Source organism: Argiope bruennichi, chromosome 2 (genome assembly GCF_947563725.1).
Source record: "Argiope bruennichi chromosome 2, qqArgBrue1.1, whole genome shotgun sequence".
NCBI lineage: Eukaryota > Metazoa > Arthropoda > Arachnida > Araneae > Araneidae > Argiope > Argiope bruennichi.
Window position 1 is genome coordinate 127,058,095 of NC_079152.1, and position 25,756 is coordinate 127,083,850.

Consider the following 25,756-nt stretch of genomic DNA (forward strand, 5'->3'; position numbering starts at 1 on the left):
AATTGTTTAAATGTATGTACATTTCACGAAATCATGGACATGAAATTTTATCTAAATAAATTATCTGAGATAAAATATTATCTATATCCCCGACGAACCAGCTGTTCATCTGCGGTGATCAATATTTTAGAAATAGTCATCCTTATATAATGGACCTAAGAAATCATTAACATTCAAGATTATATAATTTTTAAAATGCCATTTTTAATATGCAAAATTATATTAATAATTATATATTGAAAAAGTTGTACATGAATTTTATCAAATCATTTTTTTTTAAACCTGGGTATAATTAGACTAACTTTTATTAAAACATGAGAGGACATGATTTGTTGGAAAACTTAGTCTTCGGCACTAGGATGGTTAAGATAATCCGGCTTCAGTAACTGAATAATATTTGAAAAAATGTGATGACAAAATCCTTTTTCAATAATTTTAAATGTTGATACAGTATAGATATTAAGCCCACTGTTTTCTTTTAGATTGCTAGTTATTCCAGCTGAGAGTACAACTGAATGCTGCTGATCTGTAACCTTCGAACACAGTCTGGGGAATTTTTAATGCACTGACTTCGATTTTAGGAAATAATAAATGTGAATATTCATTTTATTTGTAAGCCTTTTCCCCTTTTTCAGTTGGCAATCTTCGGCACCTTTTAATTAAATACTACTACAAGTTTCGAAAGCCGTTAATTTCCACCGGATAAATTTTTCTCCGTTCAAAATCACATAAATAAAAAAAGGGAAGGTAAATAGTTTTGAGGTTTCCATTTTGCATTCAATCACAAAAAAATAGTCAGTTTTCATTCTCGCCTTTCCTCTATAACTAGGAGTGAAAAATGATTCTCTCGAAAAAATCAGAGAAACATTTTGTGTAAGAAATGAAATGTGTTTGAAGATTTATGTTAATGGTTTCAATCCACATTCAAAGTTCTAAGCAATTCTTTAACGCTTTTATTTATTTTTATGTATTTATTTATTTTTTCTTTTACTCTTACGCATATTAACATGAAGTTTGAAATCGCACCAATAGCTCAGACTGACAAGTAAAATGGGATGATCTGACTTTTCTGACTCACATTCTTATTTGGAATATTTGAAATAAGTTTTACGAATTTCCACTTTGATTATTATTTTTTGCTTGAAATATTGATTGAGTGTTCGAAATATGACATGACAATCATCTTTTACTGTTATTTGAAACATTAAAATATCATTATTTTTTATCAGTGTCATAAGATATGTTCACGTAATGCTACTATATGGGAAAATAAATTGGAAAAATTCGCATTTGAACTCACTATGAAAAAATTAAATAAAAAATAAAAAATAAAAATAAAAATAAAAAAACAACAAGAATTCAAAATCAAACGTTTTCTTAGCCTAATTTTGTTTTCCCTAGAAAAAACTTAATATCAAATCGTTGGAAATAAATGTGAATAAATTGATAGAGGCTCTAATATTTCATTTAAACGTTTTTCTATTAAACTTCGCTTGTTTCCTGTTTGTAAGAATATAATTTCTCAATCGATTTTTCATTGACTTCAAATTTTCTGGAGATTCGTAATTACTTAAATTTGTAATTCTCAATGATAATAATTTATTAATGTAATTCAATATTAAAATTATCTTTACAATTAATTTAATTATATCAATAATTAAATTGACTAATTTAACATCTTTTTTAATGTAATAACTTAATAAATAAATCAAGATAAATTTTTATGCACATTAATAGAAGCATTTCTGTAAAACATATTTCATTCAAGTTTTATTAATGATTTTTGCCCCAATATTTCAAAGGACAAATTTCCATCTCAGCAAAAAAATTATAATTAATTTAAAAATTAATTAATGTCCATTTCAAAAAAGTTTTTTCATTTTAAATATTTTAATATCCTAAGTTACTTTATATTTCATGTGATTCTCTTACATGCCTCAGCACGAAATTCTACCTATTAAATATATTGTTACAAAAATGTTACAAACCTGCAATGTAGTTCAATCTGGTTGGTAAATGCAATTCAACCTGGTTAGTTCAATCATTGGAAAGATCGCTTTACGATCAGCTCTGTTGTGTGTTGATCGGGTGCCACGTCAGTGATCTCAGAGCTTGGCGATCATTTGGTGACTTGGCGACGAATTTGGCGACAAAATAGATATTACTGGAAACTTCCAGAATTTTAGCAATCCAGGCAATAGGAACCGATATACGTCTGATTGGTCCAGAACTTTCTCAGCCCAACTCCCGTGAACAATACAAGACCGGCAGTCTCAAGCTGAAGTCAGTCGTAGTCATGAATCGAGTCGTCGATAGGGAAGAGAAGCAAGGGCGGAATAGTTGGATCAGTCCAGTGATGCTCAAGCGATTGCTAAGCTGAGCTGTGTGCTGATGTTTATTGTGGAAGCATCATCGAGTCGTGTGTGGAAAAGCCAGTCGTATGGTAGTCAGTCGGCATTTGGATACAACTAAAGCGAGGATATATTGGAGAATTGCAGGCGTTTTGAGAGATCGTAGAGTTTAGCTACGCAGATTTCCTCCTTTTGCTGAATTCTGTTTGGCCGCTTTGTGCGCTATGGTTGATTTTACTACCGGTTACTACTTGTGGACGACTGTTTGTTGTAGTGTGCTGCTGTATGTTTATTGTGTTCGTCTCGGCTGTGTATTTGTTGTCTCCGTGTTAATAAAAGTAGTCGACTGTCACTAAAGGATTGTTTATTTCATCGACCGACAAATAGGAAAAATAACCTCGACGGTATTGATCCGTAACAATTTTGTTAGCTCACATTTCTATTGGATGGAACTATCAAGAAAAGATGTTGGTGACGAAAGAAAGAAATCAATATGATGGAGACCATTTCTTCAACAAGTTGAAAGCGTTCAAAGCAACAAATTCAACAGCATGTTTCGGAATATTTCAGTGAGGAAATTATGAATTTGTGGAGTAATAGATGTTTTCAATTAACCTAAGTTTGCAATCGGTCATCTTACACAATATATTTTATGTACCCTCCACATTCAGAAGTCGTAATAGTTCAGCGAGGTAATCTTGGTGGCCAAGCTGTTGGAAAATGACGTCTGACAATTCAATCATCGGAAAAACTGTTATTCACACATCTGCGGAGCGAAAATTAAATGATCTGGTTGCACAGAAAAAAAAATGACAAGGCCAATGATAAGTGTTTCGGTAAATCAGCAATATACAGTACCCTTTTGAGAATGAGGAAGCATTAGTTGCATTTGGAACTGATTCACTCTTGCTCATATTCTGCAATTTTCTGTATCGACAGAACTTCAGAAATGGAAATACATGGACTACAAATTCCCTTTGTTTCATTTCCTTTGTTAATATGCAAGCTTAAAATATTCAGATAATTCTGAACATTGGGTATTTTTTACAGCCTTTTGAGATAGCTGTATATTAATTTTTCAAATAGAAACCAAATGAAATAGCAGAGATTGATATTTGAAAAAAACAGTATATGTTAAAAAAATCATTATTTTGATCTGCTTTTTATATTGAAACAAATTATATGAATTCTGAACAGGTCTTATAAAATTAAGTTTAAATTAGAAATAAGTTTGCTGCAAGTCTTTTATGCATATGAACCAAAAATGGATGTTACTTTGTCTTCAGAACTCATTAGTTTAAGAAATTAAGCAAATATTTTAAGTTTGCATACTCTTTCATGAAACTCAAAGATAAAATACGTTCTAAAGGTTAGATCTCTAACCTTTATACAAAAATTGCCAACAAAATGTGGTATAGTTCTAGAAAAATAATATTTTATTTAAACACTGCGTGACGAAACTGCAGATGAATAGAACATAATAAACTAAATTTTCTGAAAATCTTTGATCACGTCAATAAAATAACTTCGTAAAAATAATTTAAAATTTTCTGATGATTTTTTTTCTTCTTTAAATACTGGCTTCTTAATCTCAAATTTAATAGTACTATTATGTATGACTTTCTTTATCCTGAGACTATTATTCTACAAATAGTTTGTTAATATTAATAATATGTATCTTTTCAGAGTAAATAATTTACACTTTTTAAACCATTAACCTTTGCTTTTACCTAAAGTAACATATATTCTCTGTCGTATCAAAATATCCAAAACCGAATCACAGCAAAAAAAAAAAAAAAAATAAAAAAAAAATAGTAATTTGATGTAACACATCCAACTACAACTATATAGTACATTTTGAAAAAAAATATACAACAATCAGATATCATGTACATCTAATTCGGAACCAAATTATTATTACGAATTAACAAATAAATAAACGTGTTTAATAATCTTAACTAAATATGTTTCTTCATCAATATTCGCGTTTGCGTACTTAATCACGGATAAAAGCAGTCTCTATGGAAAAAGGATATATTTTTTATGCATCATTATTTGATTCAGTTTCAGAGTAGATGTATTTAAACTAAGCAAGCTTTAGATTCAATTTCATGATTTGACAGCTTTGGAGTAGCTACTTTAATCAAACAAAGGTGGTATGCTTTAAAAATTAGTTTATATGCAACTAAAAACTGAATAAATGTATTTCTTGATTAATGTCCGTGATTATGCATGGAAATTACGTAAAAATTTATTCGCTATAGAATATTTTATGAAGCATTATTTGACACAATTTCGTGAAATATGCTATTTTTGAGTTGATTTAGAAACATCTTTTTGCGAAATATTTTTAAAATATGTATATGATTGACTTTTATAAATAAACTTTATCAAAAGTATATGATCGCAAAAATAGACTACCATATCAAGTTCAAATTCTTTAAAAATTTTCTATGACAATTTTTATCAAAAGAGGTGCCATGACTTATTAATAAATAATTAATTACCAATCGAAACAATGTGTTGATTTTTTTTTAAAAAAGAACATATGTGTGAAAGCAGGTATGTTAACTTGTCATAATCGAAATTCTTACTTTTTTCACATTATATTTAAACGCATGAACCTGTTTAAAAGATAGAAAAATGTACTTTTAAAATAGGTTTCAAGTTAAAAATGATAATCTGGTCATTCAAGATACTGGTTAATAAGTAAAATTTCGAACAGATGAATACATAAATATAAGAATACATTATTAATAATTAAAAACAACTAATGGCTTACGATGATGGTTAGGAGGGGGATAACGACATTTTAATTTACAAGACATTCTATAAAAAAAATTTAAAGCCTCTTCCATTCATTATTATAATTTCGTGAATTTAGTTTTGAAGAGTTTTTGAGTGTATTGAAATTGTATATTACATGTACTCTCGTGATAATAATACTAATAATAAAAAGGAAGTTAAAAGAAAAAAAAACATTAGAAAATTGGTTACATGACAGAAACAGAAGCAATATGCATCGTGTGGTGAGTATCTGTTTCATTGGTGATTTAGAATATGTCTTTTATCTTCCTAATTTTTTCCAAGGTCATTCATGATATTCCCATACTACTGAGAATACGGCGAGAAATTGCCTTAATGTGCTTCGTACAACTATTAATGTCTATATAATAGAAAAAAAGTCGCTGATATTTACTCTGCAATTTGAGATCGATTTTATCCTTTATTTATTCACATGACTTTGCTTTGAAATTTTGAAATCTTAAATAGCTTTTGTAGATACTCATATAGACAAATTGCCCATAATTATTCTCATGGAATAATTAATGAATTGTGCCGCGCATTATTCATTGCAATCTTTAAGGCCAATATTTAATGAATAAATGTATGATGAATATGCTGGTACTCTTAGTACCTCAGATAGAAATCAATCAAGTCATTCTGTATTTTTTAAAGATATAACTGCGTCTGAATATAACATTAAATTTGTTAAAAAAATTTTGGTTCAAATACATTACAAAATGTTTAGATGATGAAATTTCTACATTTCGTTTATCACATTCATTGCATTTCAAATTTTTGATCCTTTTCATTCCTGTTTTAATGGATGCAGGGGGTGTATTTTTTGGATAATTCAAATCTATGAGTTTGATTTATAACATATTACCTTGCGAATAATTTCATAGTGCTTTCATAAATTATTCCTTCCAAATTTTAACTCAGAATTATAAGTAAATTTTTCTTTTTAGTTTTTTTAGTGTTCAAACGTTTTATTTTTGAAAGTACTTTTCATACTGGTAATTACATACTGGACTAAAAATTCGATCATTTGTTCATTTGTTTTCCTTCGAATCATGGCAGGCATTTCCTCCGACCGCTTTCAGTTATTTACTCAAAGGAACATTCAAACTTTTATCTTTGACACGAAACTGAACAAGAAAATCAAACAGTTGAAAAGTTATTTCAATATAGCATATAAACCTGTCTTGTTATATAACATCATTTTTATTTAAAAATAATATGGACAAAAATATTTTCATAGATTTTTAAAAAAAATAACAAGCATAAATTATACTTTTGATAATCACGAAAGTCTAAAACTAGCTTTCATTTAATGACTATCATTTTCTTTTTCGTGTCATTTCCATGTAAATTCCAAAAATTAATGTAAATTGCCGTGAACATTTAATGTATACTTGTTTTGTAATATGTTTACTAACAGATTAAACTTAATACAGTTTTAAATGAAATTGATATTTACAAGTTTTGACGAAGCAAACATCCATTATTTTCTAGACTAAAAGTCAGATTTCAGGATAGATACAACGACGAAAAGAAACGCTACTGAAAAAAAAAAAAAAAAAAGGCTTATTTCATTTTTCTAAATTCCTCTTGTTCTATGAACAACCTATTGAAACATAAATGTAGCTTAAAGTATACATAATTTAAATTCAAATATTAATGTAAACATTTCGGTAGCAGAAATTCCATTTTTTACAATTACCAAAAATTATTGTAAACTGACATACATTTTTTCAAATTATTTTAAATATATATACGATGCAAGTTACGATTTTATTCCGGATAACCAAAGAAAAGAACATTCGTGATATTTTTTTCAATAATTCTGTCCATTAATAATCTTAAATTGCAAATTCTTATACTCTCAAGATTGAGTAACTTGCTGAATGTACAGTTTATAAATATTGCCATTTTGAAATGATAACTAATCTAACAATCATTACATATATTTGGATTTATTAGTATTGAGAAATTATATTTTCTACCTTTTTAAAATTAAAATTTCATTTTAATCATTTCATTAAAAATCCTTTTAAATACATTAAAGATGTATGCGTGATTGCAGTTAAATATTGCTTAATATTTTTTTCATCATATGTTTCAATGGAAAAAGACTGACCGTTGAAAAGACGAATTTAAAATTCATGCTTTAAAAAAAATCTCAGAACTATTTATGATGACATAATAAAAAAAAAAAATGACTTCCCATATAAAACAAAAAAAGTTGTCTTTTTTTAACACGATTTACTCAAAGATGTTAAGAGATTCTTGAGTATTTATGCATTCCAAATCCAGCACAAATACTCAAAAAACTCTAAGTTAAAACATTGATTCGACTAGAATTGCTATAATTATTAATGTACAGTTTTCCATAACATTTTTCAATTTAGAGTGAATGATGCCAATACAGCAGAATAATTAATTTTTTCGTTGCATCTGTAGTTCCCAAATCATTGTTTTTTAAAATTCATATTTGGAAAAAACTATCTTTAATATTTTCTTGTAAATTTTATTACGATTTTTTACCTTAATTTATTTTGTTTTAAAATGATTGTGAAACATATTTATCTTCATATTCTAACGAAATGAAATGATATTTTTTTTTCTTAAAGTTCAATATATTTTATTCATCAAAAGGTTGATTCAATACTTAAATGACAAACAAAATATTTTCCAAATATATGCCAACTATAAATTTTCTTTTCCATTTAGAAGGTACAGTTAATAAATAGCAAAAATTATAAATTCAGAGAAAATAGTTAAACAAAAACATCATTTAGAAAGCAAAAATAAAAAATATTTTACTGAAAATGGCCTTTATATTTTTAGGTTTTACATTTCTTTCTTTCCTTAATTTCAACAGATTTGTTTCTTTTTTCCTTAAAATTCCTGAATATGAACGAAATAAAAAGTCAGTTTTTTTTTTATAATCTGAATTTAATCTCAACATTTAATGCCAAAATTTTTGATAACGCATTTGTTTTACTGTAATTCCTAATGCCCATAATAAAAGTATACAGAAATTTTTGATAACTTGCAAATGTTTTACTGTAATACCTAAAGTTTTTTTTTAATTGAAAAAAAGTACAAAATTTTAATTAGCCTAAACACATTCAGAAATCAAACTTTATTAACTATACTAATTTATTTACTAAGCTAAACTTTATTAACTATGGGTTTTTCTTTGAAATTTGCTTCTACATTTGATTGCAGCCCAATATATTATCCCCCTATATTTTTAAAGAGACGAATTTAGCTATTAATAGAAGTCATAATAAAGCGTGCAAATGTTTAATATTACTAATAGATTCTTCTCATTGACATACATATTTCTACAAAGTACATAATCATTCTACATTTATGAATCTGACCATATTCAAGAACATTCGAATTTTTTACTCTAAATCTTCTCTCGCTATATTATATATATATATTTCATTTTCAAGAAAATGACAACATGGCAATCGGCATACGACTTTTTTGATATTGCAAGTGCGATAGCCTAGTAAGGTAAATAATTTTATTTAAAATAACTGTATTAGTTAAGAATCCGATACTAAATTTTTGGAGTAAACTTTTCTTAATTTCTAAAACATCATTTGTACAAATTAAATCAACTAAATCAAATTAATTCAAACTTTGTATTAACTAAAGCTCCATTGTAGATTCTTTCTAAAATAAAGATTTTTTTTCATTTATTCTTTTGAAAAAATGGCCTCGTTATTTTAATTTATATTTCGAAATAATATAAATTAAAAATTTTCTCCTTAAAAAAAAGGTCAGGTTTTAATTTCTTCTGGTTCTCAACGAAATTCCTTGACTTAGACAAATTTAATCGAATATTGTTTGAAACAAATTTGCACAAGCATAAAATAACAACAAAATAGACTATGCATTTATTCCTCACACTTACTACTAAATAAGCATGAATGAATAAAATGTAACGCAACAGAAAATTTAACACGTGCATTTGTGTTGTTATTCATATTTTTTTAAACTATGCGTCAATTATTACTTTGCTAAAGTCACAACTTCTGAGCATAAAAAGGCGAAATATTCCTTATATCATTAAAGAATATATTATATCATAATAGATTCAACAAAATATTTTTAATCAAACAAAAACAAAATTGTCCCATTTTTGCACAATAGAAACAACACACAAGAATGATATTATTTTATTGAAATTAAATATTTGATAAGAACAACAGAGCACAATGAAATAAATAAATTTGAGGCAGAGAACATAAGAAAACATGAACTGGAATGACAATTTTCGTCTACACAATTATCCACATCAATATTTGTTTGATCGGTCTTACAATTTCCGTCTGAACAATCATCTATGTCGTTATTAGTCAAAATTGGCTTTCCATCATCAGGTAGTGGAGGTCTCGAGCACATGACGTCGCTGTCTTCACATAGATGCTTAACAATGTGGCCCATGAGCTTATGCAAGGACATATTCACGAAGAAAGTCGCATTATCATTGCAAGTGTCGCGAGTAATGTTGGTGAAACATCCTTCATACCAGTTGAAGAAGCTGCAAGTTTTGGAACATGATATATAAATAGTTTTTCACGCATTCAAGCAGTTTCTTTCACACAAATAGTAGCAACGATTTATTTTAAGAAAACGTGTTTTGGCAAATTCTAATTCAGATTTGCTTATACAGTTAGTTCAGATTTCATATATCTATAAAGCTTTATTTTTCATTTTCTAAAAGGTCAAAAATGATATACTAATGAAATGTATATAGCTTCTCAAACTTTATTGCTAAATATAACTTCTTTAAAATTTAATTGATGATTAATTTTAATGTAATTGTTTTAAATAATTTAAATTTAATCAAAAGCATCAAAAATAAATCATTTGGAATTTATGCTACATATTATATAACTTATTTATACGTAATGTATAACTACCCAGTATATGCACAAAATAACGGTAAAATGTTTGTTGAATCCTTATTATTGGTATGTAATGATTACATGAGTGCGCGTATCGCAATTTATACTAAATACTACTATTAAATTTAGTTAATACAGATAAAAATCACGCATGCATTATTATATGGAGGTTTCACATGTACTCTTTAGCAAGAAGACGAATTCAATCAAGGTTTGAATACGCGATAAAAAGTGTCAGTTTTTCAAAGCAGAAAGATTAATTAAACATTCAGTTAATCAGAAATTAACAAAACATTATCTTTTCTTACAATTTAAATTAATCTGTCATAAATTATATTTCTAATATTTTAACTACTCTTTTAACAATGCTTTTATTGGTCTTAAATTATTGATTAAAACTAAGTTTCAGTCAGTTGCTCAAACAAACACAAGCATTCTTGTACTTCAATTGTGAACAGAATTTGCAAATATTGATAACTTATAGTGAAATTTAACTACCAATGGATTTTAAAAATCATCCGATTCAACTGATTTTTTAATTTTAACTAAGTGTAGACAATAAAACTATTTTATATGTTTCAGACATAGTAGTTTTTTAAAATATATTATGCATGAAAGGATTTTTTACTCAGAACAACTCTATTTCTCTAGAAGTGCCAAACATTTTGAATAAATTTTGTTCAGTAAGCATTAATTTTGTCTATCTCTTCTGTTTAGAAGATATATGAAATCAATTTAATAGAGATCCAGATAAAATATATTCCATGTGAAATTAATATATTTATAGTTGTAACAATGTTATTGAAGAATGTTTCGAAAATTCCCTAAACCAAACTCCCTATCATTCCCTTCAGAAATTTAAAATTCTGGATTCCTTATCTTTCAAATATTATATATATATATATATATATATATATATATATATATATATATATATATATATATATATATATATATATATATAACCAATCTAAAGTAAGAAAAAGTTTGAAAACGAAACTGAAATGAAAACGAAACAAAACAGTTTCGAAATCGCAACTAAAATTTATTACCTATTTAAACTAAAACCAAAAAGGAACTTCATAGTATTTAGAGAGCGCAATTGCAGCTACTTCTAAAACACAGATGAATTGATACAAAAGTATTAGAATCAAGTTAATAGGAAAAACAAAAACCAAGTAAAAATTAAACCAAAAAAATTATTAAAAAATATTAAAAAAGAATCCGGCCTGAAGACTTTTTCAAGGGTCACCCTCAGGCAGGGATTCAAATAAAGGGATTTTTTCTGTGAGGACATACAGACATTAAGTCTAATAATGATTCCTCGTGACCCGAAAATCCCCCGAAATTATGCTCAAGAGATATACCATTTTAACAGAAAGGAAATACAAAATAACAAATTAGAAAAAAAAACCACAAAGTAAAAATACAATAAAAACAATAACAATAAAAACAAAAACAGCATTAAAATTAAAATTAAAAACGAAAAGGCCAAGACATACCATCCAACAGTGAACGAAACTTTAAACAATCGATTGTGATTTCCTGTTTTTGAAAGTTAACGGTAAATTATGTAAACAGAGGTAGGCACCCAGCGCCATCTATTGAGTGATCCAATATGCAAGTAAATTTCTATTTTTATTTAAGCCAAAAGATTAATCCCAAACCATACCTTGTTTAGTTAAAAAATTGACATTACAGTAATTTCTAGGAAAATCATTTTTAATTAAATTTTTAAGGAGGATATTTGATGCTTCAATATAATTCTTCTTTAATATTTCCGGATTCTTTTTTAATATTTTTTAATAATTTTTTTGGTTTAATTTTTACTTGGTTTTTGTTTTTCCTATTAACTTGATTCTAATACTTTTGTATATATATATATATATATATACAGTGAGAGAGAGAGAGAATTTTATTTAATTATTATTCATTTTACCATGAACTCGCAATGAATTATACTATCTAAAATGATTTTATATCAAATGAATTGAATGGAAGAAAGAAATCCTGCACCATACAGAGCGAATTCCAATAAATTTATAGTATAAATCTAGAAAGGAAATACATTCCCAGAATATATATTAAAAAATAAATATTCCAAATGTGTAAGGAAGGGATTAATCAAATCGTGACCAAAAATTAATTATTTATGTTTGCTAACCAAGTTTAGACAGTTGTGATTTTCACTTTGGAGTATTGTATTGGATTATTTCTGCGTTTCATGAATTTAGCGATACTTTTTACAGTTGGCAATTATAGTTATATTTAGTTATATAGGCAATTATAGTTATCGATTTTTTCTGATATTCTTACCAGCATCTTGCATAAAGCGCTTCTGCGCGCTCTGTTATGGTACTCATGTACTCTTGAGATATCTGAGAATCATTGTGGCATTTTGCATAATGATCGGCGTTATCTTCCAAGCAAACGTAGTTATCCAAGTAGGCTGAAATGTTATTCAAATAAATTAAAACAAAAATAGGAACATAAAATCAAAAACAAATTTTTCCGTAATATCATAAAAGTATATAAGATTTTTTCTTTACATTTTAATTGCATAAAATATTTCGTATTTATTACTGATGTATTTTATTGATGTATTTCAACAATTAATTATAAATCAAAGAATTTATATACGCTTTTTAATTAATTGAAATTTTTATAAATTTCGATAGTTTTATCAGCGTGCGCCCTGTTATTATTAATAACGTTCCTAAGAAGTGTCTAACATATGCATTGAATTTGAATGATATAAAAAAAAACACAATCCTAAAAGAATTTAAAAACTAAGCATTAATATCATAGGTGCATTTTCTATTGCTATATCAGAACAGAGAGTAGCATATGTATATCTGAACAGACAGTCGTACTATTCAGATTAATTTACAAAATTTATCCGGTAGGTTGTGCAATGAAAACGTCCATTAAGTTTAATAACAAAGAACGGTGCTTTATTCTGTTCGAAATCATCATACACAATTAATGATACATAGACAATAACAACACTTGATAGTAAACAGCAGCACACAAGCAGCATATCGATAATATATAACTATGCAAAGATCTCAAAGAGAACTCCAGAGATTTGTCTCTAATATGCACATCTCTCAAATAGTCTATTACTCTCAACTGACTCAATAGCATCCGTCTGATTCTCAGCTTCAGTTCTTGGAGATTTGTAATTTCCATGATAAAGCAAAATTTCTTCTAGATAAATATCGTAGCATTGCTCCTAATCGGTATATCGCCAAAATTCCAGAAGTTTACAATTCCGTCTTTATAGCCAGTCTCCAAATTCGTCGTCAAGTCAAGCCTCCAGATGCTTGCAAATATAGAAAATCATTGAGCTTGCATTTATTCAAGATCTATTAGTAATCTATAAATCTATCCCCATCATGGAATTAACTGCAATCTAAAGCAGTATTACAATTTTTAACTGTAACTAACTTTAATTCTTTATATTTTCGGAGAGGAATTACTTTTATGAGAAATCCCTGAAACCGCCACATGTCCTCAACAATGCACCTAATACCCTAAGAGCCATTTATTCCAGAATAAATGAAAATAATAAATGACAAATATATGCAACATACACAAAAAATATCCTTGCATCTTGATACATCCAATCGCAGAATTTGTGAATGTTAGTTTCATTTAAAAACAATAAAATCACTTATGACAAAATAATATTCATTGTCCTTTCATTTAAGTAGTTAATGTTTCTACATATATCTTTATAGTAGTTCAGAATTATAATTTCTTTAATTGTATATATAAAAAAAAAATTCAGAAAGTATAAATATTACTATGAATTAAAAAAAAAATATGATCATTGTAAAATGTACTAAACAATCAGTACTAAAAATGTACCCATTGCTTTTCCCAGATAATTTTTGTATACTTTAGTACTTTTGTATTACTTTAATCTTTATGTAATCAACCAGAAAAGACATTTTAAAAATAAATATATCTTCCAGAAATTTTAAAGAAAAGGTGCGTGTATTTTGAAATTTTAGTTTTCTAGATGCCAATTTAGTTTAGATGCCAAAAAATGAAAAAAGTACAGTAATTTAATCAGTGAATTATTAACATCTGATTTTTATTGGAAATTATCTAGAAAATGCAATTGCCTTATTTTTTTTTCTTTTAAAACCCAAATATAATAATGGAAATTTATTTGGAAAAAGAACCATTTTTAGCAGAAAGAATAAAAGGAATTTCATCTTACTTAATCGCATCGGACTCAAAGGATCACAAAGTTCGCTTTGTAGATTTCTCAATCCTGTATTAAGAATAAACATTCCAATATCTTTAATAATTTCTTCGCATTTTTCATCACAGTCTTCATTTTTATTGCAAGCTCTCAAGTAATCGTCAAGACAATCGAAAGATTCGTTGATTGAACTGTAGAAGGAAAAAAAATCATTTCGAAAAAATTAAAACATTGAATGTTTTCTTTAAACACAATTTGAAAAGAAAATTTTCAATATTCCGCATGATTTGTTATATTTTTTTGTTTCAAGAGCTATAATTTTTTAAGTAATATTCTGTGAAATGGACTTGTTTGTATTTATGTGCATTCATATTATTGACTTTAATTTCAATTATCTGCATGATGCGTTTTAATGTAATTTAAAATATAACTTATAAGCATTCGCATAATCATTTTACAAAATTAAAAGAACACAGAAAGGTATGTTTTCGTTCTTCTAGAATTACAGGAACAGACTAAAAATACACACATAAAATAAAAACCTATGCATAAAAATAAAATATTAATTTCCTTAATTATTTATTGATAGTGAGATTCATAATATTTATTGATGAAAATGGAATAAGTATTACATGTTTATCAATAAAACTCGTCAAAAGTTTCACAATGATATTCCTTATGAAACTTCATTGTGAAATTTTTTGGTTCTAAGGAAATCAAAATTTAAAATTAACATATAACTTCCTCGCGAAAGAAGACAAATATAATTCAAACTAAGCGAATTAGCACCAATCACGAAGAAAACTTTTGGTATTTAAGTAGCTGATAGTTACTATTATTTGGAAGTTATGAGCAAAAGTAATTTTTAATTCCTTATTTGATTTTTTAATAATTGTAGAATATGTGGAACATTGTTGGAAAATTTTCATCATTTGCATTATCAATTATTCTCTTTTATTCTTATACAGGGTGTTTATAAAGTCCCGGACCCATTTTGATGTTTAATAACTCATAAAATAATAAAGATAGATTAAAATTAATAACATAAATGGTTAAATAGACTCAAAAAGTTTCATGACCCTTGTCAATGAACTTCCACGTGTGCCCCCTTCGTCGCACGGAGAATATCAAGTCGATAGTCCATTTCACGCCAGGTAGCGGCAAGCATGTCGGCATCCACAGAGACTATTGCGGTTGTAATTCTGGCTTTTAGGTCATCAATGTTAGACACTCTCCTCCTGAAAACGTTGTCTTTTACAAACCCCCAAAGGAAAAAGTCCAACGGCGTTTCTCTCAGTTCAAAAAAAGTTCAACGGCAATGTCTCTCTGACACGCTCAACATCAAAATCACTTGTGCAAGGACATCCGGAACGTTTCTTATCTGCGATACTTCCAATTTCTAGAAAATTCTTTTTCCACCACAAGATGCTGTTTTTGGATGGAGGATCTTTTTGGGAAATTCTTCTGAAATTTCTCTGTGCTTGCACTATCAATTTCGTTTCTATGAACCACCATAAAATCTGTGCTTTCTCTTGTGGTGTATGCATTCTCCTTAATATCCGCTCGAATAAAACATCACATACAAAAGTACTACATAGAACAAACACATCAAAAGTAAACATAACATTGCAATAGTTGCCAAAAACAAAAGAGAGAAAACTGCAATTAATAAGCAGACGGTATTTAGAAAAGTGCAGATATTTAGACTGGAAAATGAAATTATCTGAAATTAACCACACGCGCAGACGATATTTACAGAAGTAAAAAATATTCAAACCTGAAAAGGAAAATATATGAGTTATTCCATCAATAAATACCATAAGTTTGGTTATATCTTCATTATTTTATGAGTTATTAAACATCAAAATGGATCCGGGACTTTATAAACACCCTGTATATTTAACCCGTAATATATTAGATGTGGAAATGCCAAAAGGGGTAAAAAAATTTGTTTTCCTTGCATCTCAGTACAAAAAGAATCTAGTTTCACTTCTATATTTTATATTATTTTTCTTTTACTGCATTCAAATAATTCACCAATGTATAACCTCTAGTATACAATAACGTGCCATTTTATAAATAGTTGCCATTCACATCTGGTCTTAAAATTTTTGAAATTCAAAGCACATTTGTTATTTGCATTGTTATAATAATAACTTGAAACTTTAAAGTCTGCAGTTCTTTCAATAGATCCGTTTCAAATAATTGCGGATAATCTCTCAGCCAAAATTATTCGTTTACTTTTTGTTTGTTTTTTAATTTCAGTAAAATTATGATTGTTTCTATTACTCAGCCAATAAAGAATATTGTAAGGCAGCATCAAGCCAACACCAACTATAAATTTAAAGACTTCTTCAAATGAAAGACAAACAAATATACTTAAGAATATTCTTATTTTCTTATGTAAGTATTACGCTATTGTATGATTTAGTTTTATTGCGTATTTTCTTAAAGAATGAATTTAATCAGTCATTTTCATTCTTGAATCAGCGGTTATAGGGCCTGGGTCAGTGCCAAGGAAATTTGGCATATCGTGTCAAAGGACAAATACTTATTTCAAGAATTGCGCAAACAAAAATATTTATTTCATGCATTTAAGCAATTCATGTTTTGTTTGGCGAAAGAAAAATTATGTCCGTTCTCAAATGAAAGGAAATATTGCTCTTGCCTTTCTTAAGTAATTTGATTTGAAGTTGCTTATGTATATTTCTTGTTCGATGAATGTTATTAATTCTTATCCGTATAAGCAATTTTTCTGGCAATGAATTTTATTTCACTCATATATACTTTTACATATAGAAAATAATATTTTTTTTTTGTACAGTGATTGATTTGCCCTTCTAAATTTGCAAAATGTGATTATCTGTTTCCTCTGTTTTGATTAGAATGATGCAATATATGTTCCAAAGTTTACATATTCAAAGAAAAAATAACTACTGTACTTCTTCATAGAATGATTTGGTTTTTAAACAGACAACAGAAATCCATTCACTCACGTAAGTGGTCACATAATAACTGTATTTATTTCAGTTGTTTTAAAAATAAATCGATAAATAAAAAAATCTAACAATCAATTTCTTCCTTGTATGATTTATTTTAAGTTTTGTAGTTTATTTCCACTTATTTCTATTGAAAATAAATAACTGGAATGAAGTTACTTTGAAAATATTTGCAAAAATTGTAATGGTCTTTCATATTTTTAAATATTTATGTTCATACCGAAGAACATTTATTGCTTTAAGATTTCGGTAATACGTTTCAACAAAATAATGAATGGCGCAATGAATGACTGAAAAGTATAAAAATAATGAGTGTAAATATTTATAATACATGACTTGAGTTTAGAGTTAGTATTTATAGATAGAATGCAAATTTAGGCTTTTTTATTTGCAATTTTGGAAGCAAAATCCTTAATATGACCCATCACACCAAATTTTTCTAAAACTTCCTTTATGCGTGGGTATTATATGTTTAGTTTTAGGAGCAGAAGTCGATCAAACAGGCACTTTCTTTATCTTAAAATATCTATATTTTAAAATTCAATAAAAATACAAAATATATATTTCTTTTCATACATGTTTCATTTCAACAGTAGTTTAAAAGGATCCTTTACATTTTTTTGTAAATCATTCTTGAGGTAAATCCACTGCTTCATACAGATTTTGATATATAAATAATTGTATTTAGTTAATTTCTTGTTGAGTTATGATTCATTGAATGAAGCAACATAGTGGAAAAGTATCATTCTTAATAAAATGAGTTTAAAAAAAGAAACAGAAACTAGAGTTTTTAGTGAAAGTTCCTCAATCAAAATAATTATAACACGAGAAATATTCCGAATATTGACAACATCTTGGTATCATTTGAAAGCTAAAGAATCAGAGAACAGTATAAAGCAATAAAAAAGAAATGTTCGATATTTTGAACAATTTTCGAAATTTCAAGTGTGTAAATACACCTTAAAATAACCTATAATATAAATTAATCAGCATAGAAAAAAAAATTAAACCTCCTCAGTTTTAAGAAATATTTTTATCAATTTGAACGAAAATTTTAGAAAACAATTTATGTAAATGTTAAACAACATACTTGGTATAAACTTGCAGATCGATATTAGCAACATCCAGTTCAGCTTTGTCGAAAAACACTTGTCATTAGGGATTGCAATACCGGACCAAAAGTTCAATACCGGTATTCGGTATTTTTTAAATCTTAATACCGGGATACCGGTATTAATACCGGTATTAGAAATTTTAGAAAAAGAAAGAAAACACAGGTGTTTCTTGTGTTATTTGCCAGTTTTGTTAGACAGTGTAAATATCACAAAAAATAACTTGTAACATAAATTATAACAGTATATAATCACAAAAAAGTAAAGAAACATCTTATATATTTAAATCACAAAAAAGTGTAAATATCACTATTCAGTCTGGGGTACTATTACAACTTTTTGAAATGTGATCTTAAAAAACATAATGCATCAATTGTACTGTCATTAAGCCTGAAAAGTAATTTTGTGTAAAAATTACCAGCTGTCGAAAACTCTCTTTCGGCATCTACGCTAGTTTGCAGTACTGTTAGCAATGCGCAGTATACTTTTTTCAAGTATTTACCTCTAAATCCCTCATCTTCAAATAAATCGATTTCTTGTCGGATGGTTTTGGATATAGATGATTTCTGTATTGTATTTTGGTTCGTTGAAATTTTTTTTATTTATCGCTAATTCTAATTTTTGTTCAAGAGACAATTCCTTTTCACTATCGACAGTAGTGTCATCATAATCTTCGATAATTGAACCGAATTCTTCTGAATGTGGATAGGGTTGTGGGTAAAAAATTTTAAGAAAATTTACTCTAAACTTAATCAGATTTGAATTGGTTCTTTTCTTTTCTTCTTTTTCATTTTCATTTTTAAAATCATTATAATTATGTAAATACCGTAAGACATTTTCTATTTCGGTATGCCTTTCTTCTGTGCGATTTTTCAATGAAATATATAATTCTTCAGATAGTGATGTGTGCTGTTCTTTCAGTGACTGCAACATGAAATTTATTGTTGCATAATCTGTTAATAAATTAGAATATCTCCGACATAATGCCTCAATAGTCAGTTTTATTGGAAGTAGAGCTGATATAGTTCTGGATATTAAGTCGAATTCACTATCTGAAAAATTAATTTACAGGTTTAAGTCGATTATTGCTTTTTAGATTGGATTTCTCAGTTTCAAAAATCGTTCCATCATTAGGAATAAACTATTCCAACGTGTTTTAGAATCTAATATTAACATATATTCTGTTTTATTTTCAGTTAGTACATATTTTAGTAAAATATCCTTTTTATAGGGGAACGTTTAAATATCTTAACAATTTTTCAAACTTTATAAATTATATGAAGCAATTCTTCATAGGTTAATATTTCATCCTCATTAGCAATATCTTCAACAATTACATTGTCATTGTTTTCATTGTCAATATCACTCTCACTCTTACTCTTTTCAAAGTTGGAATCCGAAATTTCTATATCCACAGTATTTGGATTCTTCTGTTATTTATTTTTTTGGTATAATAAATACATCTATTACTCCTAATTGAATTCCATGTGCATAACACAATTGCTGATTTGCACCAATCAACTTTCCAACTTTTTTCATAATTGTTGCTCCATCAGTCGTTATGGATACAATGTTTTCTTTCAGGGATAATCCATGTTTCGCTAATTTAGATTTAAGCAATTAATTAAGCCATTAATTAGCTAATTAATTCCCGTTATGGAGACATAAATACAAAAACGTATACTATTTTGCTATGTTCGCGATACCTGAACATATAGTGGAGAAATTTTAAAAATTTCTTGTAAATACCGAAAAACCGGTATTTAAATTTGTGAATACCGGTATTACAAAATTGTACAAATGGCTCAAAATACCGGTATTCGGTTTCCCGGTATACCGGTATTGCAATCCCTACTTGTCAGCATATTGCTATTTATTCAGTTTTGGGCAAAGAAAAAACACCCAATTCTAAAACTATTGTTCTACGATTTCAGGAAAATTATGAAAATTAAGTTGAAAAATAACTTTTCGACTCAATTATTAATCCAGAATTCATTCTCTGATGACGATTACGTCCGAAAACAGTTATGTTCATTATTTTTCAAAAACCAGCAAAACACATTTTTTTTTCGCACTGGAACTTTTTTTTTGCTCCATGAATTTGGATAGTAAGAAAAATACATTTTCAATGCACTGTCTGACACCTCTTTGTCTAACAATTGCATTTAAAAAAAAGTCATATAAATTTAAAATTTTTACTGGGCATTTTTGCTTATCACAACCTTAAATTAAATTTTAAAAATTTGATCAAATCGGAAAATGCTTAAAAGTTTTTTTTATTTGAAATTTACTTGCATTCTTAAATTGATTTTTGCTTCGTTTATTGAATTTTAAAGTTTATGATTTATTATCAAATATTTTAACATCTATAAATGCTGCATTTAAACTTTTCCACTTGACGATTTTTATTTTATATGAAATTTAATTACACCTAGATATGTTATCCTAGATCTTTGTTATTTACCACCGTGTAATTTCAAGATAAATCTCAAAAACATTGCTTCACTGTAGTTCACTCTGAGGAAAACACAATTCTCTAGGCATTATTAGTAAATCTAAGCATTATTTAGAATAAAAATTCCGCTGTTTCTTATAATATCTATTGTTCCTAGGAGAGATAATTTAAGGTCGTATGTTCCCTCTTAGCCAGCTTATTCCATCTCTTAGAGATATTTTCAAATAAGTTTTAGATCCTCCAACCTCAACAAATGGACGATAGTTTAAAATGTTGCTTTTATTCCTTTTGAAAAGATGCATTTAATCCTCTGGCTAAGTAATTTTTTTAAAATCACTATTTAGATGCAATGTTTCCAAATAAGTTGAAACATTTTTCAAAGAAAGTGAACTGATACTATATCTTACGCGATTATAATGCAATACAATAAAAATCTGTAATCGTAAAAATAAACATTCTAAACTATGAAAAAAGCGGGATGCAACAGAAAATAGACCGATAGCCAACCCGCGCAAATCACGGGATGCGCAACTGCATGGGTTAATAAAAACTGTGTGACTACACTACATCAATACAATTAATGCTTGCGCCGAAGTTTTATATATTCTTTAGAAATATTATGAAATAAAAATGCCTTTAGATCAAATATTTGGACCAATCTTCAATCAACTATTGAATTGACATTTGACCAGACTCAATGGATAGTTAAATTATATCTAATATCAAAGAAATCAATAAAATAATTAGATTAAGTACTTAAAGGTAAATTACAAATTATATATAGGGTGCATTACAATATTACAAATTATGATAAACCCAACAATTTTAATTATATATGTAACATGATACATTTTAAGTATCTTTCATCCGACAGAATGTTTGAGATATTTAATCGTAAAGTATTATTCTATAATAAATGTTTGAAAGCAGTTACCATAAGAGGATTAGATAAATACTAAAATCTTAAATATCCAAAGCGTGGAATATATTCAAACCCAAATTATAGAATCTTCTAAATGGGAGCGTTTCATTTATTTAATTGGTTCCGAATATTTATCCGTTTAAGCAGTAGATTAATTGCAGCTTATAAGCTACGAATATGAATTTTCTGTCTGGCAATGATATTTATAGAAATTTAAAACTGTCATAAAATAGGTATTATTTGTGTAAATAAAAGTCTGCATAATATGTCTGTTACACCATTTCATTCATTCATGTGTAATCTTGACATTTATATTTCTATTTAGTTAATTTAGTTGCTTTAAAATCAGAAATTAAATAGAGCTACCCATTTTCATCATTTATTTCAAAACTCACCAGTCTTGAAATATTTCAAATATTAATTTGTCTGGTTACAAAATAGACTAGCTAGATTTATGTCGCAACCAAAACTATATCTTAATTATAACTAGACAAAGGGAATTTTAAATATTTACTAAAGCTAGTTAGTCTCTGGCTGTTTGATTAATATTTACATAATACATTATAGTAGAAAGACGATTTTTACCGAACAACCACTTCAATAATGAGGTGAATAAAATTTAAATAATTATGCATAAATATTCTTAATTTGAATCATAGATTTATTAAATAAGTTTTTTTTTCTTCAATATTTATTTCTCTATCCATATTTTAATGCTAAAAGCAATTTTTGAATATGGCATTTACTATGCATATATATTAGTCATCAGAAACAAGCTTAGAGTTGATTGACTTTAACCTCAATATTTCCATAGAAAAAAACAAACATTACACCTAACGATAGAAATCAAATCAACGCTAATTTGAAAATGATGTTGCCATATTTTGATAGGATTTGCTTCTCGAAATATTCTGTACTACTTTTAAAATAATGAGATATTTTTCTAGTTTATCTTAACCTTTTATTTATCGAATTATTTTATCCTCAATTTTTCAAATTTAGTTTTGAACCATTAGTTAATTTTGGCATAGAATAAATCCAAGAATTTGAAAAAAAAAAACTTTTTTAATTAATTAAATGAATACTAAAAGATTTTTAACTTTATCTTTAGTTGATATCTACTGCTTTCTATTGGAAATGCGTTCTTCGTGTCAATACTGTTAGAAAAACATAGTCATAGTGTGAAGATATTAGTTGGATTTAAATGTTACTTCGGTAATACCATCTGCAAATAAAGGGATAAACACATCTGAGGTCACATCTGCCTTTTAAGTAACAAAAAGTAACTTTTATACGACACACTATGAATGTATTTATTGAGATGTTTTCTTGGTACTTGCTTGAGTAGACGGATTTTATTTTTAAAAATATTTAGCGTCACATGAAAGTGCTCCCCCTTCTCTTAACTTCTTAGTATGTATATTGTTTTTCATTTTAACCATATATAGTTAATACGAATATTACTCAAATAATAAAAAGTCGAAACATATTGAATAATAAAAGTTTTTATTGATTTTTTTAAAAATAAACTTCAACCAAAAAACGCTGCAAACATTATATTAAGAGCATGGGTGATTTGAAATGAATAACCTTTAATGCACCATGAATGTTCAAATGGACACTTTTTTTGCACTTCAAATGCATTGATGAATTTGATAATCAAATTGATTAATCAAAAATTCATCAAATACTAACTATCCTTCATGATGGAGAAAACATTTTTATATTATTATATTTGATCTCAATGATGTTTAAGGTACTTCACCAAACAGTGTAAATATTTTCTCATTTTCTAGGGGGTATTTCTACAATATCGTACATTTTGTATGTAGTTTCTACTTTTTAACGAATGTTTTTAAGTACGTGTTTCGGATAGCCTTGAACATCGAAAGATATGTAGCAAAAGCAACTATGTGGCAAATTTTGTCTAACGAAGAGCGACTTACTCAGATGAGGGGCAAAAATGCAGCAACATCAGTATATTAATGCGATCCTCAAATTTATCTCATTTTGAACTTAATATTCAAACCATTAACATCAAATGGAATTAATTTTAGAGATTTCGATTTTGAGGCGAAAACACGGAATAAAACTCTCTTGTAGTAGAGGATTATTTCTCTATGCATTTATTATCTTTGAAGTCAAAATTGACATTTGCAGATGCGCACAAGCAGCTGTTATGAAAAACATTCCTTTCTACTTTACAGCTTCTGAAGCGATGAAATTGTGGTCAAGGACAAAATCGTTGAAATGATCACTTTAAAGCATTTTGTACTAAAGAAAATTTTTTGCGAGCTTATAATTTTGAAATAAAAAGAATGAAAGTAATTAGTAAAAAATAAAATTAATTTACAGGATTTATCTGTAATAATTTATCGTAAATACAGAACTAATATTCCTACATGTGAATTTATTTCAATTTATATTTTTATAATTTATTTATTATCCAACCATTTTTTAATGAATAATATTAAGAACGGTAGAAAATAAAATTTACAAAATTAATAATAAATAAAATTAATTTACAGGATTTCTCTGTAATAATTTACCATAAATGCAGAACTAATGTTCTTACATGTGAATTTATTTAAATTTATATTTTATTATTACACAGCCATTTTTTAATTAATGATACTAAAAACGGTATAAAATAAAAATAAAAAATTTTGATATTGAAATTCAAATTAATTACGAATAAGCAATTTCTTAGTTACATATTCTTATTTAAATGTCACCTTTACACAAAGCAGACAGACGATTTAGTTATTCATGTATTAACAATCAATTTTAAGAACATTAAAATTTAGGCTATGCGTAAAGCCATCACTTAGGAACGTAATAAAAGTTACAACATGCCAGTGCTGCATACAGGAGATTCTAATTTAATGAACTCTGTGTTTTTGAATTACAAATCGCAAATAAAATTTCTGTTGAAAAATTAGTTATAAATTTATACAGATCTGTAATTATATGTAATATTCATTTAGCTCATTTTTTTCAAGATATCGCTTTCATCGAAAAACAGGCATATCTTTATTGGATTCGGAATATTTTAGGAGTGCAGATTACCGTGGCCAAATATGATTTCATTAATTTTTCTGATAATTTGATTATATTCTTCTTATAATTTATATTATCACTTGAAGAATATTAAGTTTTGAATCAAATAATCCTTTCATTAAGAATAAGTGAATTATTAAATTTTGGTCTGAGAAGTATAGTAAACAGCAGAACTTACTTGCATGTTTCATCCAAAGCCTGCTCATCTTCGCCATACAAGGGAAATCCGAGTCCTTCATAGTGCACCAACTTGGTATAGCAAGCAGACACATTTTCGGTATCGCAGCGATTCCCAGCTACGAAAGATATCGCCAGTCCTAAAGATAAACACACGACTTTAAGAAAAGAATAACAATGAAGGTGAACCACGCGCTCAAAAATCATTTTCCCAAATAACAATCCAGTTGGGCTAGGGCTCATTTTGAATGATATCTGGAACTTAAAGAAACTAGGTCGAAGAACGACGGTGTTATGAATGGAATACTGAATAGAATCCATAGATTCAGACGGCCCCGCTCATTATAATGTTTTCGAAAGTTGTTTTCCATGCATGAAAGGAAGTGCGCTGAAGCATCCAGCGGCAATTCCTTACCAGATTGGGTTTAATGATACATATTCGTAAGTTGTAAAGAAACCTGAAGCTTAACTTTTCTTGATGTTTTTACTCGGTAGTTACGATGGCCGCGTGCTCCATGAATGGCACACTATTTCCATTTTGTAAAACCGAACAAGCAGGATGTTGTACTGGTCCTAAAATTTTAGTATATATATTTTTTTAAATAAACATTACTTCAAACAAGCAAAATAAATTTGTTATATTTGATTGACAATTAAACAGAAAAAAAGTCTTACTGCCCTAAAAACTTCTTTTCTTGATAAAAATTATCAAATGAAATAAAAATCAGAAGATTAGACTAAAGGGCAGA

The 25,756-nt window shown here is 27.5% G+C and overlaps 1 protein-coding gene across 1 annotated transcript in view; it reads right to left on the minus strand.

Moving 5' to 3' along the window:
- Nucleotides 1–9,318: 9,318 nt before the first annotated feature.
- The window catches only part of LOC129961886 (uncharacterized), a 55,295-nt gene continuing 38,857 nt past the window's right edge, over nt 9,319–25,756 (minus strand). Inside the window, exons 3-6 of the mRNA XM_056075506.1 lie at nt 25,009–25,147; nt 14,298–14,473; nt 12,383–12,515; nt 9,319–9,699 (exon numbers count right to left, since the gene is read on the minus strand). Coding sequence (XP_055931481.1) covers nt 9,330–9,699; nt 12,383–12,515; nt 14,298–14,473; nt 25,009–25,147 — 818 coding nt within the window. The 3' untranslated portion in view covers nt 9,319–9,329. The remainder of the gene's footprint in view (nt 9,700–12,382; nt 12,516–14,297; nt 14,474–25,008; nt 25,148–25,756) is intronic.